General features: G+C 40.7%; 2 protein-coding genes across 2 annotated transcripts; one reads left to right on the forward strand and one right to left on the reverse strand.

The window, feature by feature from the left end:
* The first annotated feature begins 1622 nt into the window (after positions 1-1622).
* LOC104442180 (protein VACUOLELESS1) lies at positions 1623-12763 on the forward strand. Its single transcript, XM_010055528.3, has 15 exons — positions 1623-2695; positions 3200-3490; positions 4144-4283; positions 6775-6880; positions 6970-7062; positions 7773-7862; positions 7962-8075; positions 8198-8305; positions 8447-8520; positions 9155-9209; positions 9830-10011; positions 11044-11173; positions 11398-11500; positions 11910-12007; positions 12186-12763. Exons 1-15 carry the CDS (start codon positions 1904-1906, stop codon positions 12339-12341), a joined length of 2532 nt encoding a protein of 843 aa, XP_010053830.2. The 5' UTR covers positions 1623-1903; the 3' UTR covers positions 12342-12763.
* A 630-nt stretch (positions 12764-13393) lies between these two features.
* On the reverse strand, positions 13394-15525 carry LOC104442187 (60S ribosomal protein L18a). Its single transcript, XM_010055541.3, has 4 exons — positions 15389-15525; positions 15066-15181; positions 14730-14793; positions 13394-14013 (listed from the first exon to the last, which is right to left on the reverse strand). The coding sequence occupies exons 1-4, from the start codon at positions 15506-15508 to the stop codon at positions 13672-13674; spliced, it is 642 nt and encodes a 213-aa protein (XP_010053843.2). The 5' UTR covers positions 15509-15525; the 3' UTR covers positions 13394-13671.
* Positions 15526-15909: the final 384 nt, after the last annotated feature.

The following is a 15909-nucleotide window of genomic DNA, read 5'->3' on the forward strand; positions in this document are numbered from 1 at the left end:
AACATTTCAACCTCCAATTGATAAGATTTCTTTATTTCCCTCTCTTTTGAGAATATCCTTATATTTTACGCTATAGAGTTTAGACGTAGTAATTTAAGGACACACTAAGATCTAAAAAATCCTTTTTGTTGATTGCAAAAATAACTCACCTATGCCATCTTCTTTGAAGAACAAGATGACTTCCATTACATCAACGACAATCTTCAAATTAGCAGAATAAAATCCGTCCCCTTACGTTTAAGGAGAACTGGAGAATGATTTTGTGATTTTTCTTGAGCCGGTCTTCTCTGCCCTCTTCCGTCCCCTCCCTCCAAAAGCGAGAAAAAAAAAGGCCACCCAAAAAGCATCACATCACGATCTATCTTAACTTAATCACCATGTTATTATTACGAGAAATCTCATTATCGATAGGTGAATCCTGGGTTCTCAATGAACAACCGCGCCAACCGTTAATCACAACCCACAACATGTGGGTAGCTCTCCATCTCACGTCCAAAAATCAATCCCTGTTCATTATGCTCGACGACCATTGGAAGTTGTCGGCATTTTAAGTTATGTATAATAGACTTAGGTGATCTTGCTCCCATTCAGAAAGAGTTACGTAGCTCATGTTCCGCACGCCAAATTAATCATTGGTCATATGCCTAGAGTCGAATATGTAATTCATTTAAGCTATGTCTAGTCATCCGAATTTCTAAATAAGATTAGATTGGATATGATAAGATAATAAATTCAATAACGTGTTCATATCCTATCAACAGTTTACTGAACTGTAGATTTAAAGTAGGATATATTCACATTAATGACATCACCGTAAATGAACACAAATGTTCACAAATGGAGATGATAAGAATATCTCGGGGTACTCGTGCCTTTTTTTATTTTTATTTGCCTTTTTTTTTATTTTCTCTCTTTCTTTAATTTTTTTCCTTTTTGTTTCTTTTTTCTCATTCCATCATTCTCTAATAAAATCTTATTAAATAGTAAACTATGCTAATATACCTAAAGTACTAAAATACCTAAAATATGTAATAAATATAAAAATATTTATATTTATAAATTGAATTTATATCAAAGATATAATTACATTTGAATATATATATATATATAAATAAAAATTTGATTAATTTTTTTGTTATTTTGAATTTTAATAATATAATTCAAATATTATTTATATTGAAATATAATTTTAATTTTATTAATTTAAGAAGCTTATAATTTGAAAAAAATAACTTTTCTATTATGAATAATAGAATTCCTATCCACTTTTATTCCATGTCTTTCGTGGGATAATTTTATCGAGCCATATCTCTCTAATATTCAACTTCACTAGACCTAGGACAATTTTTTTTTTTTTATCATATCCTGCATTTTATCTTGATCACCAAATAAAGAAGTAGTTAAACAGTTTTGCTACGTGTTTGCTCAAAAAAAAAAAAAAAAAAAAAAAAAAAAGCAGTTTTGCTACGTTGAATCGGCAAGGCCATCATCCTCGGGTGGTCATGGGCTCGAGGCCCACCCACGTTTGGGCCCAATCAAGCCCAAAAAGCCGTCCGGCTCGGCCCAAAACTTCAGCCGAAAGAGGCTTCGTTGTCCCTCGCATTTGTTCCGGCGTTTCTCGTCTCCTCTCTCGTTTCTTTCCCTCCCAGGTGCTCTGCAACATCGCATCGCCACTGAAATCCTTTGGAACGAGACGAATCCGGTCCCTCCGGTCTCCCATCGCTCGATCGCTTCTTCCATCTCTCTCTCTCTCTCTCTCTCGTGCGACACTTCGCGTCTCCTCAACCGCCCGATCATGGCGCCGCCCGTCCGCCCTTCCCCGATCCTTTGATGCGCGGCCGGTGCTCGCTCCTCTGATCACTAACCCTAAATCACCTTTCGCGCCCGGCTCCGTCTCTCCCTCATGGCGAACGTGTCCGTCGCGGCGGAGTGGCTGCTCCTCTACAACCGCTACTACCGCAAGCCCGAGCTCTACCCGATGCGGTGGAAGCACGTCGACCTCAGCCGCAACAAGGTCGCCTGCGCCTCCTTCGGCGGCCCCATCGCCGTGATCCGCGACGACTCCAAGATCGTCCAGCTCTACGCCGAGTCCGCCCTCCGCAAGCTCCGGATTTTCAACTCCGCCGGCGTCCTGATCGCGGAGACCGTGTGGAAGCACCCCGGGGGCCGGCTGATCGGCATGTCGTGGACCGACGACCAGACGCTGATCTGCCTCGTGCAGGACGGCACGGTCTTCAGGTACAATATCCATGCCGAGCTTCTGGAGCCCAGCATTTCGATGGGGAAGGAGTGTTTCGAGCAGAACGTTGTTGACTGCGTATTTTGGGGCAATGGATTGGTGTGTATCACTGACGCGAATCAATTGTTCTGCGTGTCGGATTTTAAGAATCCACAGCCATATAAGCTGTCGGATTCGGGGCTTGAGGATTTGCCGCTATGTGTGGCGGTGATCGAGCCGCAGTATGTGATGTCAGGGAATGTGGAGGTTTTAATGGGGGTTTCAGAAGGCGGGTTGGTGGTGGTGGAGGAGGACTCGGTGCAGAGGGTGGAGCAGGTGGGAGGGGAAGTGTTGGGGCCATTGCAGAAGATGGCAGTGTCCGGGGATGGGAAGTGGTTGGCGGCCTTTACGCATGACGGGCAGCTTTTGGTTATGCCCACAGATTTCTCAGAGATCAAGTTTTCTTGCAATTGTGAGGTGGGTTGCTTTTCAAATGGTAATGGTAATGCATAATGTGAACGTTAGCAATCATTACCGGATGATTATGAATTACTTCTTTTAATAGAAGAATAGAATGCTAACAAACACCCAGTAATGGAGGTTTTGTTGGTTTCGTAGACTGTGCTTGTTGTATACGATAGATGAGAACTTTTGAAGTGTGGAACATGTTTTTGTAAATCAGTATGTTAATAGTCAAGACAGTTTGGTGTTGCCCGAAGGAGAGCCGAAGTGCAATACTAGCTTATTGTAGCAAGTGGAGTGCCAGTAATAATTGCACTAAGGATGTTAGGACCTAAATTTATATATCTCTTCATCGTAATAGACGGATACATGTTTTTGCTGCAAACAAATGCCGATGAACTGTTTCTATCTTTCTTGCTACTCGACAGATAGTATCATGATGATGTTCACGCAAGGATATTTATGGGTTGAGATTTAGCAAGATTTTTTTATAATGAATCACTGGTTTTATATGAGCAGTCAGCTCTGCCTCCCGAGCAGATGGCTTGGTGTGGAATGGACAGTGTTGTACTTTATTGGGATGACATGCTCTTGATGGTTGGTCCTATTGGAGAACCAGTGCGCTATCTCTATGATGAGCCGGTGGTACTTATCCCCGAGTGTGATGGGGTGAGAATACTCTCCAACACTAGTATGGAATTTCTACAACGCGTTCCAGATTCCACTGTGTCTATCTTCAAAATTGGAAGTACGTCAGCAGCAGCTTTACTGTATGATGCCTTGGATCACTTTGACAGGCGAAGCGCTAAGGTCGGCCATTATCTATTTGGAATTACAAGTACCTCATTTATCATTGCCTAGTGTCCATGCTATTTTGAGTGTGTCTTTAGCCTTTGGGTTTGCAAATCTTTGCCGATCTTCTTTGGGTCATATCTCCTCCACTTTCCTTGCATTTACTGGTACATGTCTCACCTTTTTTAGTTGATACTGTAATAATTGTTAGTCATTCTTAATCAACTGGTGTACTTGGGGAGAACGCAACTGAAGAATGTTTGATGGAACTGAAGCTTCTGTTTCTATCGTTTTGAGTTTCTATTGTTTTGAGTTTTTCTTCTACAGCAATGGTCTTCTTCTTCTTCTTCTTATTGGGGCTACGGCTATGGTATTGTTGTTCTGTATTTGTCTAGTTTGGTCCTTTAGGTAGTTACATTGTCTTCTCCTTTTTCATTCTGCTCTTGTACGTTTCTTACGTACTAGAATCTAGATAGTTTGTTTTAATGTAATTTCGTCACTTTTATTTTTTCAAATTAGGGATGGCTACATATTTTGTTGAAATTTCTTGTGGTATGAGGACATGATAATGGATGATAGGAAGCTATTTCATGACCTAATGATGGTTTGCGACAGTTCAGAGATAGAGATTATCTTTTCTTGAGAAAATGCTGATTGGTACTTGACTTCAGGCGGATGAAAATCTACGGTTAATTCGTTCATCCTTGCCGGAGGCTGTTGAAGCATGCATAGATGCTGCAGGACACGAGTTTGATGTGACCCGTCAGCGTACACTACTGAGAGCTGCAAGCTATGGCCAAGCCTTTTGCAGGTAGTCTGATTTTTCGAGGTTTCTGACCTCAGGTTCTTAGGGTGCGTTTGGGAAGACTTTTGGGGAAAGTCTTTAGGAAAAACGAAAGACCTTTGAGTTGAAGGTGTTTTTAAAATCAAACCTGTGTTTGGTAAATTGTAATTTAAAAGTTCTTTGTGAACTAGCTTTGAGCAAAATAGTGTTTGGGAGATAAATGACTTTTGTAAAAAAAAAAAAATTATCAAAAAAAATAAAAAAATGAAAACCGGCAAGGGCAGGCGGCATCCGGCGGCCGGCGGCGACCCTCAGCGACCTCCGGCGACCTCGGATCTGGGCCGGCGAGGTCGCCGGCGTCGCGCCACGCCGTTGCAACCTCCGGCGACCCCAGATCTGGGCCCGCGAGGTCTTGCGACGCCGTCGCGACCTCCGGCGACCCTGGATCTGGGGCGGCGAGATCGCGCGACGCCGTCGCGACCTCCGGCGACCCCAGATCTGGGGCGGCAAGGTTGCGCGACGCCGTCGCGACCTTCGGCGACCCCGGATCTGGGGCGGCAAGGCCGCGCGCGTCGCGCGACGTCACCTGGACCTTCGAGAACAGTCCGTTGGCCGTCGCGAGGCTACGCAACCCTCGCCGGAGGTCGGGGGACCTCGGCGAGGGCCGCGCCTGAGTCGCACGATCTCGGCGAGGGTCGGGCCTGTGTCGCGCGACCCTGATCGGCCGTCGCCAACGCTACGCAACCCTCGCCTGAGGTCACGCGATCTCGGCGAGGGCTGCGCCTGGGTCGCGCGACCTCGCCGGTGGTCGCGCGACTCGAGCAGCTGCCGCCGGCGCCACCTCGACGGAGAAGATGAGCCCTGACCCGAGCAGCTGCGGCCGGTGCCACCCTCGACGGAGAAGATGAACAGTACTCCTCGCAAGGGCAAAACACGGGAAAACAAAATGTTCGTAAGGATAATTTTGGAAAGAAAAAAAATGAACAGTACCCCGAGCGGGCATGCCGAAAAAGCCGAAAGCCCAAGGCAGGTCCTCCCCTGCCTTGGGCTTTCAGCCTTCACAAGGCTGGCCTTCTCCAAATGGGGCTTCAAATGTTTTTGCCAAACACCCCCACTTTAGCCTAAACATCTTTAGGGGCTCAAAGATACTTGGCAAAGTGGTTGCCAAACGCAGCCTTAGTCATATCAATGAGAGTGTTAATTTGTCCATAGCTTCTAGCACCTGGCTTTTCAATGGATTTATGTGGATATGGGAATGAATAGACTTTGTGCTAAATGCATATGTAGAGTTACTTTCAGCTGAGGACTTGATTATGAACTTCTAAAAAAGAGTTTGTTTTTCAATAACTTCTGGTATTGTATCGGTATCATTGCTTCAATGACAGCAAGCTCTTGCTTATGAAGTGTGTGATATTCAATCCCCGAGCAAGCTTTGCTGAAAATGGAAAAAATTTAATTAGGTAACAGGAATTTTTATGAAATTAAGTAGAACATGCTTAGGAGTAATTTGTGTTAAGTATAATTCACAGAAGAGTAGTATTTGCAGAGCTAAACACATAATTGGGAAAAAAGGAACTTTCATGAATTAAGTAGATGATGTAGGATGATGAGTCACGACTAAGAATAAATATTTAGGCTTCTGGCACAAAGCTTCTTAAGCATCATACTTAGGGTTTCTTAAGCATCACACCTAAGAGAAGAATTGCATTACACAATCCCAAAGCAAAGTACTGCCAAATTTAAATAATCATCAACTTTATTGAAGAGAAAGAATAACAACCATATTTATAGCAGTTGGACTCCTAGTTGAATTAGGAAGCCTCTAAATGAGAATGTACCATAGAATATGGAATGTAATATCCTGCTTAAACTAAAAAGGAAACTTCCTAAAATCATTATAATACTCAATTCCTAGTTGATAACTTCACTATTAAACTTAAAGGAGAGTCATAATCCATTTAGAACTCTTCTTTTAATTGTGAATTGACAGTGGTCCATCTTCACTCAGGCTTAGTGATAACATCAATCTTTGAGCAAATATGATCTCGGCTAATTCTGTTGGCTGCATCAGTGGAACACGCAACAGAGTAATAGTAACTGAAGAGTTAAGCTGAAAAAGAGTTTTGTGTATTGAGTGACATATCTATAGTGAGATGCTATTTCTCTTAGAAGACCATACGAGCAACTTCGGCAAAATTCTTATATTAATTTTTAACCATGACATGGACAGTAATCTGATTCAGCATTTTAACTATGACATGTTCCTGACCCTATAGTGTAAGAACCATAAAGCATTTGGGTTTCCGTATTGTGCAATGAAACGGGGAAAGAATTATCCCCTTTTCTTTCCTGCCATTACATTTCATATAAATAGATAGGACGCAAAACAGACAATATCGATCAGTTTCTCCTTTATTGTTCTTGCAATGTCCAGTTACATACTGCATCTTAGAATGATAATAGTATTTCTTACCCCTGATTGTTGCTCTCGGTAATGATATCCAGTTGGCTTTGGCAGTCATTTTCAACGTGATCGTATTCAAGAGATGTGTAAAACTCTGCGGGTTTTGAATGCAGTGCATAACCCTGACGTTGGAATACCTCTTAGCATTAAGCAATACAAGGTTGTTAAATTTCAACAGATTTATGTTTTAATTCGTGTTGCCCCTGCATACTTTTAGTCATGATTTCTGAAAATGCTTCTTGTGTGCAGTTGCTTACATCATCAGTTTTGGTTGGTCGCTTGATTAATGCTCACCAGCACCTCCTTGCCCTTCGCATTTCAGAGTACCTGGGAATGAACCAGGTGAGTTACCTTGTAGGCTTATTTCACAACTTCTTTCGATGCACAAACATGAAGAGAAATTCTAAACACAAGTTTTGTTGCCGAGAAATGAAATCTTGCTTGGGATATTTGTTAAAGCAACTGGAATGAGTTAAACTTTAGATTATCACGGCACAGCCACCCTACACTTGTCTTTGTGCCAGTGTCCTGGATTTCGTGACAAGTTATTGTTTTCCATTATCTCAATATCTTTCCCAGGCACCATATTGCACTCACATTCTTAATTGTGATGTCAAAGTCTATCTTTGTAAGCCCTTTCATATCTTTATTCCTTAATGAGCAACATATTTGGAAGTGTGGAAAGGAATTCAAACGTGTATATGAAGTCCGAAAATTTCCTCCTTGTGGGATAAGTGCAAATGAAAAGCCAAACATATTGCCCTTTTCATCTTGGCTCAAGCTCCACCCGTGCCTTATAGTCTAGAGATGAGCCATTTGTCCATTAAAACATTACATTCCTTACAGTCCAACTGCAGTTGTATTGATCATTTCATTTGGCAACATATCCTATTGTAGATCATACCATACGCAACCTGAAGAATCTCTTACAGTCGTTAGGAGACACACTTTTAAGTTTGGTTTCTGGCTTATGGTGGGACTAAAGCAGTGCTAATCATGTGTTCATCTATTCCTTTCATGGTTCATATTTCTGGGTTACTTTGTCTTTGTAGGAGGTGGTGATAATGCATTGGGCATGCTCGAAAATTACAGCTTCTTTGGCAATTCCAGACACAGCACTTCTGGAAATGTTACTTGACAAGGTTTTGAGATATGTTTTGTATGACTCCTGAATGTCTAAAAATCAACTGTATAAGGAAGAATGTTTTACAGTGACTGACTTGAGAATTTCTGCATGTCAGCTGCAATTATGCAAAGGCATATCATATGCAGCAGTTGCTGCTCATGCAGATAAGAATGGCCGACGAAAGTTAGCTGCCATGCTCATTGAACATGAACCCCGTCCATCCAAACAGGTTGGCCTCTGAGGAAATAGTTTCTTTAATGCTGTGTTTCTGCAATCTCATGCATAATGTTTAGATGGTTCAAGCTGATATGTTGAATAAGTAATATGTACTCATACGCCTTTTTTATCCAGGTTCCACTTCTGTTGAGCATAGGGGAAGAAGATACAGCTCTGATGAAGGCAACTGAAAGCGGCGATACTGACCTTGTTTATCTTGTCCTCTTCCACATCTGGCAGAAGGTATTGCTTTCTAAGAAAGTAGATAGTAGTACTTCTGTAATCATTATGATATTACACATTCAGTATCTTCTACATATCTGGAGCATAATTTGGCTTGCAAATGCATTCTTATGGTTCAACAATCATTCTTGTCCATTGCAGAGGCAACCTTTGGAATTTTTTGGGATGATTCAGGCCAAACCTCTCGCACGAGATTTGTTCATCACATATTCAAGGTATTTACAGGTTCCTTTATATAGCACCTTCTGGCCCTTCTTCTCTGACCTCGCAGAAAGTAAAGGAAAAAAGAACATAGAGTGGACCAGCCTGAAAAAGTAATGTGTGTTGCGCTCTGTCCCATATTATTGAAGGCTCAAGGTGCACCATAATGGCCAGTAATATTCTCAAGACTACTGTCAAAGCATAGTAGACCAATTGTTTGAGACTACAAATGTTAAGAAAATATTTAATGAGGGTGATGATGGGGGAAGGGAGACAAGATCCAATTTATGACTGATAACAGATTATATTTTTGCTAAATCATTCCTTATCAGTGTGCCAAAGAGGGAAGTGGATTTGATGTCCTCAGATATTTTGTTCTCTATAGTGAAGAAGATGAACTTTAGGAGAGAAGGAAAAAGGTGGCCATGCTTCTTCAAGCATGGTTCCGAAAATTTTCAGTCTCACCATGTAGGGGTTTCAGTGGAAAAGGGATGGGCAAGGGGTCATATAGCAGCTTCAAGTTCAATCCTCTGTGAACATTAAACTATTTGAGGATAGATGACGCGCAGGAAATGTGGCTGGAACGAGGCTAATAGTGTGTCGAGCATATGTTTTCTGCATGGATACTGACTTATTTTTTTGTTGCAGATGTTACAAGCATGAATTTCTGAAGGATTTCTTTCTTTCAACTGGACAACTTCAAGTGAGTCTGATAATTTGCTTTTCATCACTTTTTTGTGTGCATTTTTTCCGTTGGCTGAGTACAGAATAGGGGTCAATAATGGTTCAGTTTGTTAGATTATTTATCTATATCAGTCCATCCTCTCATAAATACTGCTTTCCTAAATTCCATTGTCAAGTTGAAGTATGAATGTCATCTACTTTATACTTCATCGAGGCACAAGGGGCTTCAAGTTTCTTTCTCCCTTCATTGCAAAGGGGATGGTTGACCCTAGTAGTTGTTTTAAGTAGGAATTAAACATCAGGAAATGTTATGGTGCCAATAGATGGTTAAGGTGGGCTGGTATAATTGTTGTACTTCATGGTATGCTTTGATCAGCTCTGCAATTTCTCAGATTCATATGTGATATTTGATATTATTGGTATGTACCCTGTTGGACTAGATTCCAACCATTCTAGGCTTTTTCAGTTGTTAGCATGCAAAACTGAGTAAAAGGGCACTGGGGCTGGGCTATGTATAAGTGACTGTGTATTGTTGTCAAAATTGCATTAAAGCTAACAAATTAAATGATTCTCTATAGTTTCTCTAAATGGTAAATTTTCCATTATCGGTTCATTCATATGTAGTTTCATGCTCTGTAGGAGGTGGCTTTCCTTTTGTGGAAAGAATCATGGGAACTTGGCAAAAATCCAATGGCAAGCAAAGGATCTCCTCTCCATGGCCCCCGCATAAAACTTATTGAGAAGGCTCATGGTCTTTTTGCAGAGACTAAAGAACATAACTTCGAGTCAAAGGCTGCTGAGGAACATGCCAAATTGCTTAGGTTCACTCTCAATCTCGTCTTATTTTCAGAGCTTTACCTTCTTGCTTAAGAATGTTCAAGTTTTAAGCATCTAGAAGTGCATTTAGCAAATAAACACAAACAATCCATTCTTTGTCATGGAATGGGCTTTTATTTATAGTTAACTTGTGTTATTCTCATTTTGAAAATAAAGCAGACAATCACTAAATAATAAGATCTTTGATTTTTTCTTGTTAAAATGAAGAACAAAATCGTAATAGATCATCATGATTTTCTTGAAATTTAGCTCAGTGAAGATTTTCTGCAAAATTGTTGCCTTCATTTTATCTTGGAATATGTTAAGGTCTGATGCATTCTTTATATTTACGTGAAGTATAACATAGCAAGTAATGGGTTGCTCTTGCAGTTGTGATAGCTATTTCAACTTTAAAAGCATTGAATAGAGAATGTATTTCATTTCTCATTTGCCCCATTACGGAACAGTAAAGTGACATTCCAAGTAAATTCTGACAATAGGGCAAATTCTTGTTGGATATCCAAAACTTGGATCATAACTCTATGTGAAGTCTCTTGCATGCTAAAAATATTTGTCTAGCTTCTTATGAAGTAGTTCTCACGCTTCTTGAGATTGTGACCACAACGTCTGAGAATCTTTATCAGGCTGAAAGTTGTATGTGCCGACCTGTGATTACGAGCCCTCATCTTGACGTCTTTGAGGAGCCTTTTAGTATCCTCCTCTCTCTCTCTCTCTCCCCCCCCCGGGTCTTTCTTCCTCGAAGTTTGAAGTGATTGTTTAAGTGGATTTAGGAAAAGAATTATTTGATGATTTGTTTACAGTTCATATGGTCTGCGTAATGAGTTTAGCTGCTAGCAAATCATGATAATCTTCCAAGAAGTGAAAATTGAAAGTGTCCAAGTTGCTTTTATTGTTTGATGGATAGTAATGTTTCTTTCCTTTAAAATTTTCCTTTTTTAAGGTTCTTCCTTGAATTATCAGTGAGAGTTGTTTATTTTCTCCTTAAGATGAATGTTGTTCTTCTCTTTGTTTTGCAGAATACAACACGAGCTAGAAGTCACCACTAAGCAGCCAATCTTTGTTGACTCAAGCATTAGTGATACAATACGTACCTGTATTGTTTTGGGAAATCATAGAGCTGCAATGAAAGTGAGAACTGAATTTAAGGTCGGTATGGTAGCACCATCGCTCTTGTTCCAAAACAGGGGCAACAATATTTAGTTATTTCAACATTATTGGATGATGTGTTGTCCAGGTGACACGGGATAGAATATATGTGACGTCCCCATTTTGTTTTTCTAACTTTCAGCTTCCTTCCCTTCTAACATAAACATCACTTTGGTCTGCAAATTACTTAATTGATACTTCAAATTTCTGTGAAACTGTCTTAGGTGTCTGAAAAGAGATGGTACTGGCTGAAAGTTTTCGCACTGGCTACTATAAGAGATTGGGATGCACTTGAGAAGTTTTCAAAGGAGAAGCGACCACCAATTGGTTAGCATATTGATTTTTTTTTTCCTTGTTCAAATTGAAAGGTCAAGGCAAGGTTAGGAAATTGTCAGCTATTGACTGACACAAAATACTGCACAACATTTTTTTGCTGATCATTTGACATTAGGCTGTCCAAAAAATGTATGAATTTACAATGTCATTTTTCTACATGTCCTCAAGGATTTATCAATTTTCAGGTTGGGCTTGACTAATGATGAACCCCATTGGATTATATCGTTGAAACATAATCTGAGCTGAAAGAATAAATGTTGGAACTGCTCATACCAATCGCTAATGGACTTTTTACCGTTTACAACAAGATGATATTTACTTTCGAAAACCAATTGGGTACTCTTGGTCTTGGGAAGATTAGGTTTCCTCTCTGAATTTGTCTGTTTGTCTCTATGATTAGGCTATCGACCATTTGTGGAGGCTTGTGTTGATGCTGATGAGAAGGGTGAGGCCCTCAAGTATATCCCAAAACTAGCAGATCCCCGGGAAAGAGCTGAGGTATTCTTATGTTCCTTGTGATGGTTTCCTTTTCCTTTTTGGAGAGTTTTTCTTTTTGAGCGTAAAAGATGAGTAGAAAGTCTTGAAGACTTTTCTTGTGCTTGTTGCAAAGATGCGGTGGTTTTATCTGCTTTTTTATTTTTTTTCACACTAATCTTTTCATGTATCGTTTTGGTAGGCCTATGCTCGAATTGGCATGGCCAAAGAAGCTGCTGATGCTGCCTCTCAGGCCAAAGATGGTGAATTGTTGGGTCGGCTGAAATTAACCTTTTCACAAAATGCAGCAGCTTCATCAATTTTTGATACTCTTCGAGACAGATTGGGAGTTTCTTAATCCCACGGACACTCCATCTGGGCTTTTATAACTTCATCTGGGGATTTATGTGCATATTCAAGTTGCTCTTCTTTCGTGGGTGATGAAATAGAATGGCAGGAAAAGATGTTCATTTGCTTTCGGCATTTATGCATCCTTCTGCATTCCTTGATCAAGTGCGGTTCAAAATCTGCTCTAGTGACGCACTATCTCTGCTCGTCGCTTCATCTCTGATTTTGGTGCTTTATTATTTTCCTATGACAAGTCTTTGAGTGTTTTTGTATTATATTGTAACTTGTTTGCCTTTTTTTTTCTTAATCTAGCTTTCAGGAGATTGTAATCACAAAGTGTTCATTTTATAAATGCACATTGGTTGTAAACAAACATCTCCAATTTGTGAAGAGAATGTGAGCACAGGGTAATCGATCTGTTTCTCTCGAGCATCTGTCAATTGAGTGCATTTTAATTTGAAGCTGTTTGGCTAGTCTTCCATGCCAACGAAATCTTATTGGATTCATTCCTCCGCCAAGAGACGGTAAAAGAACAATACAGATAGCAGTACAATTCACTAACGCTGCATATCCACATTTGGTCCTATTTTCAGGTCGTTCTTAAACTTCTAACAAGGACGATATGCGACCTCATTGTCAAAGCTAACAAGGACAACGCATGACCTTCTGTCAAAAAGCCCAAAACGAAAACTTATGGAAAATTACTGTTGATGCAATCTTTTCCCAAGAGACTGCTGGACAGGAAACCTCGTTTTGATTGTCATTGGCCCGATCTAAGGCCTTGAAGCATGCACTACCATTCCTATGGATTGGTGCAAATTAAGACATGGCTCAATGAATAACTTCATCAACAAGAGAGAAGGCGAGATCCTACACTACCATACGATTCCAGCACTTGATGAAATGGTCGACGATAACCATATTAATGAGAGACCACTTGTCAATTTGATGGGTTCAAGCTGAACCAGCCTTTATAGATCATGCATGCTTCTACACGCCACTTTACCCGAGGTCTGCACTTCCCAATCATAAATTATCTGCAAGTATCATCCCTTATGCAAATGAAATGCGAAATCTCTTTGGATACAACTACCCCACTGGAGGCTTTACTCGAGATATAACATCCTCTGAAGCACACGTTGACATGAAAATTTTAGTTGAAGGACCATGGGAAAATGTCTGCAGAATCCCATACAAATTTGCCAAACAATACCCAAAATTTGATGGATACAGAACGTCACCCATCAGTCAAAAACCATAAAATATATCATCTAACTTCTTGAGAAATCAATTACCAGCTAACGGCATAGCTCTGAAAGGCGCAGGAAGAGATAAAAGAGTTACATAAATAGGTTGGGCCTGGAGGCCTTGTAGGTGGTCTTCAGCTTCCTCGTTGGAGGCCTAACCTTCTTGAACACTAAGGGGAATTTGATCTTGGAGTTGTGGAACTGCTTGGTGCTCTCTCTCTTGCACAACTTTGCTGGAACAGTAGCAGTCTTGATGATTTGAATGCAAGGGAACCTCACTCTGTGGCGAGACGCCATTTCAGTGTACATTTGCTCCACTGCCCCATTCAGAGTTGTGTCACGGTATTCCTTGTACATGTTATGATACCCAGTACGGCTCTGATATCGCAGCCAGATACCATAATTGTTGATCTTTGTGGGATTCTTCTCAAATATCTGTGCATGCAATAAAAAAATATGATTACACTTGTTGACCAAGTATCCAAGTATATTCAGTAACAACAGAAAAGCATGGCATGAAGCTCTTCTTCCATAAATAAATAGCACCAAACAGAGCTCAGGGAACAGAACGAACATGAGTAGAGGTATTTAGTCTATCTTAAGCGGAAAATAAAAAAAAGAAAAAATAAAAAAGAAAAAAAGGAAAACCAACATCAATTGACTCGAAATGATATGCACTTGCTAACCAGTAGTCTGGGACAAAATTGCAGGAAGACAGGCCATAAATCCAAACAGAAATGCATTATGCTTGATGCTATGCTACACTCTTCTTGATTCAAAACATAGTCATGGACTCGGATGTACATAAAAATAATCAATGGTCATCTGAAGTGCTTCAGAAAATTATTGACATGATTAAGTCTTGGATGATGTGATCAAATAGTCAGCACTCTCCTAGTGTTATGCAAACTTTGTGAATTTTGTAATCCAGATGAAAGTCCAGCATCTACTTAAAAAGGTTAAAGACTAACTTAGTCTTAAGCAAATGCAGATACCAAAAAAGCGACGTCATTTTGAAACAAACACGCACTGGAGTTCAAGTCAACAATGAAATTAGGCTTCAAAGCCACAAATACATGCGAAAACGAATTACTCTAACCAGCAACTAATCTCTCCTAGCACGAAAGGAGTGGGAAAAGCAAGGCCAGTACCTCGTTGATGGCCAGAACCTGTCCGTTGCTTTTCTTAACCTTCTTCAGCTTCCTCAAGAAATACCTGATTAAACCCCCAAAAGAAGTCACGAGATCACCCAAATCATTGGATCAAAGGCTATCTTTTTTTTTTTTTCCTGAATCAATCAGCCAGAAATAATTCAAAAATCCCCTCTTTTCAGCGTAATGTAACCTAATTAAACAGCCTCCAGGCCGCAATCGAGCACTTAGCAAGGCGCAGCATTCGGAAAACACACTCCGCCTACTTTCCTTCCCTCGGACAAACGCAGCAAAACTCAGAGCACGCAACGAACATCGAGAACGAACGAGACGTACCAGAACTTCGACTTGGCGCGGACCTCATTGGTGGCCCACAGCTTCATCCTGTAGATCTTCGGGTGCTCATCCGATCCGGTCGGCAGAGCTCTCCCCACTACCTGGTACTGGTGAAACTGCGCCCACGTTCACCCAAAAGAGAAGAAGAAAAAAACACAATCAACGACAAAAACCAAACATCCCTAACAGCTCCGAACATGCAGAAGCAGCTCGAAACCGAAAATCCCCGCAGCACTCGGAGAAGTAAGGAGCGCGGGAAGCGCGTGATCAGCGGCAAACAATGATCTAGCTGAATCGTGGAGTTCAAGGGCCAGGGAACCAACCCTGAAAGTCACCATCGTCGACGTCGCGGGCGGCGGAGGAGGAGGCGGAGGAGCGCGGCGACTGCGAGTTCGTTCGGCTGCTCCGGGAAAACCCTCGCTCGATCGATGGAGGAGGAGCATATAAGGATCGCGGGATGGGAGGAAACCCTAACGCGAAAGTGCTCTGCTGGGCCTTACGCAAGGCCCATGAGTCGTAGGCCCATTTGTGATGTAAATGGATCTGAGAATCCAAGACTGCTATTCATATTCCTTTTTTTTTTAATTGTCCGATTTGTTTCAAAAAATAAATAATTTCAAAAATAATTTCTTAAAAATGATTATTTGTATTGTATATAAAAATATATGAACAAAAAATATCTGCATCATTCAAGAAAATATTTAAATATAAATTATTATCAATAATGAAAATGTTTTTCATTAACTAATCATTTTAAATGATGAGTGCTTATTTTTAAAAAAATATTTTTTCAGAATAATTCATTTTCTGCAAAATAGAAAAAGGAAGGTTTCAGAACTCTATG

Source organism: Eucalyptus grandis, chromosome 1 (genome assembly GCF_016545825.1).
Source record: "Eucalyptus grandis isolate ANBG69807.140 chromosome 1, ASM1654582v1, whole genome shotgun sequence".
NCBI lineage: Eukaryota > Viridiplantae > Streptophyta > Magnoliopsida > Myrtales > Myrtaceae > Eucalyptus > Eucalyptus grandis.

What these genes read in the sequence shown, in the direction of transcription:
- LOC104442180 (XM_010055528.3), top strand. Translation starts at nt 1,904, where the DNA reads ATGGCGAACGTGTCCGTCGCGGCGGAGTGGCTGCTCCTCTACAACCGC. An exon ending in AGTACCTGGGAATGAACCAG is followed by an intron (nt 7,063 to 7,772) that starts GTGAGTTACCTT and finishes TTGTCTTTGTAG; the next exon opens with GAGGTGGTGATAATGCATTG. An exon ending in GAACATGCCAAATTGCTTAG is followed by an intron (nt 10,012 to 11,043) that starts GTTCACTCTCAA and finishes TTTGTTTTGCAG; the next exon opens with AATACAACACGAGCTAGAAG.
- LOC104442187 (XM_010055541.3), bottom strand. Translation starts at nt 15,508, where the DNA reads ATGCTCCTCCTCCATCGATCGAGCGAGGGTTTTCCCGGAGCAGCCGAA. An exon ending in CGCGCCAAGTCGAAGTTCTG is followed by an intron (nt 14,794 to 15,065) that starts GTACGTCTCGTT and finishes GGGTTTAATCAG; the next exon opens with GTATTTCTTGAGGAAGCTGA. An exon ending in AGGTTCTGGCCATCAACGAG is followed by an intron (nt 14,014 to 14,729) that starts GTACTGGCCTTG and finishes TTGCATGCACAG; the next exon opens with ATATTTGAGAAGAATCCCAC.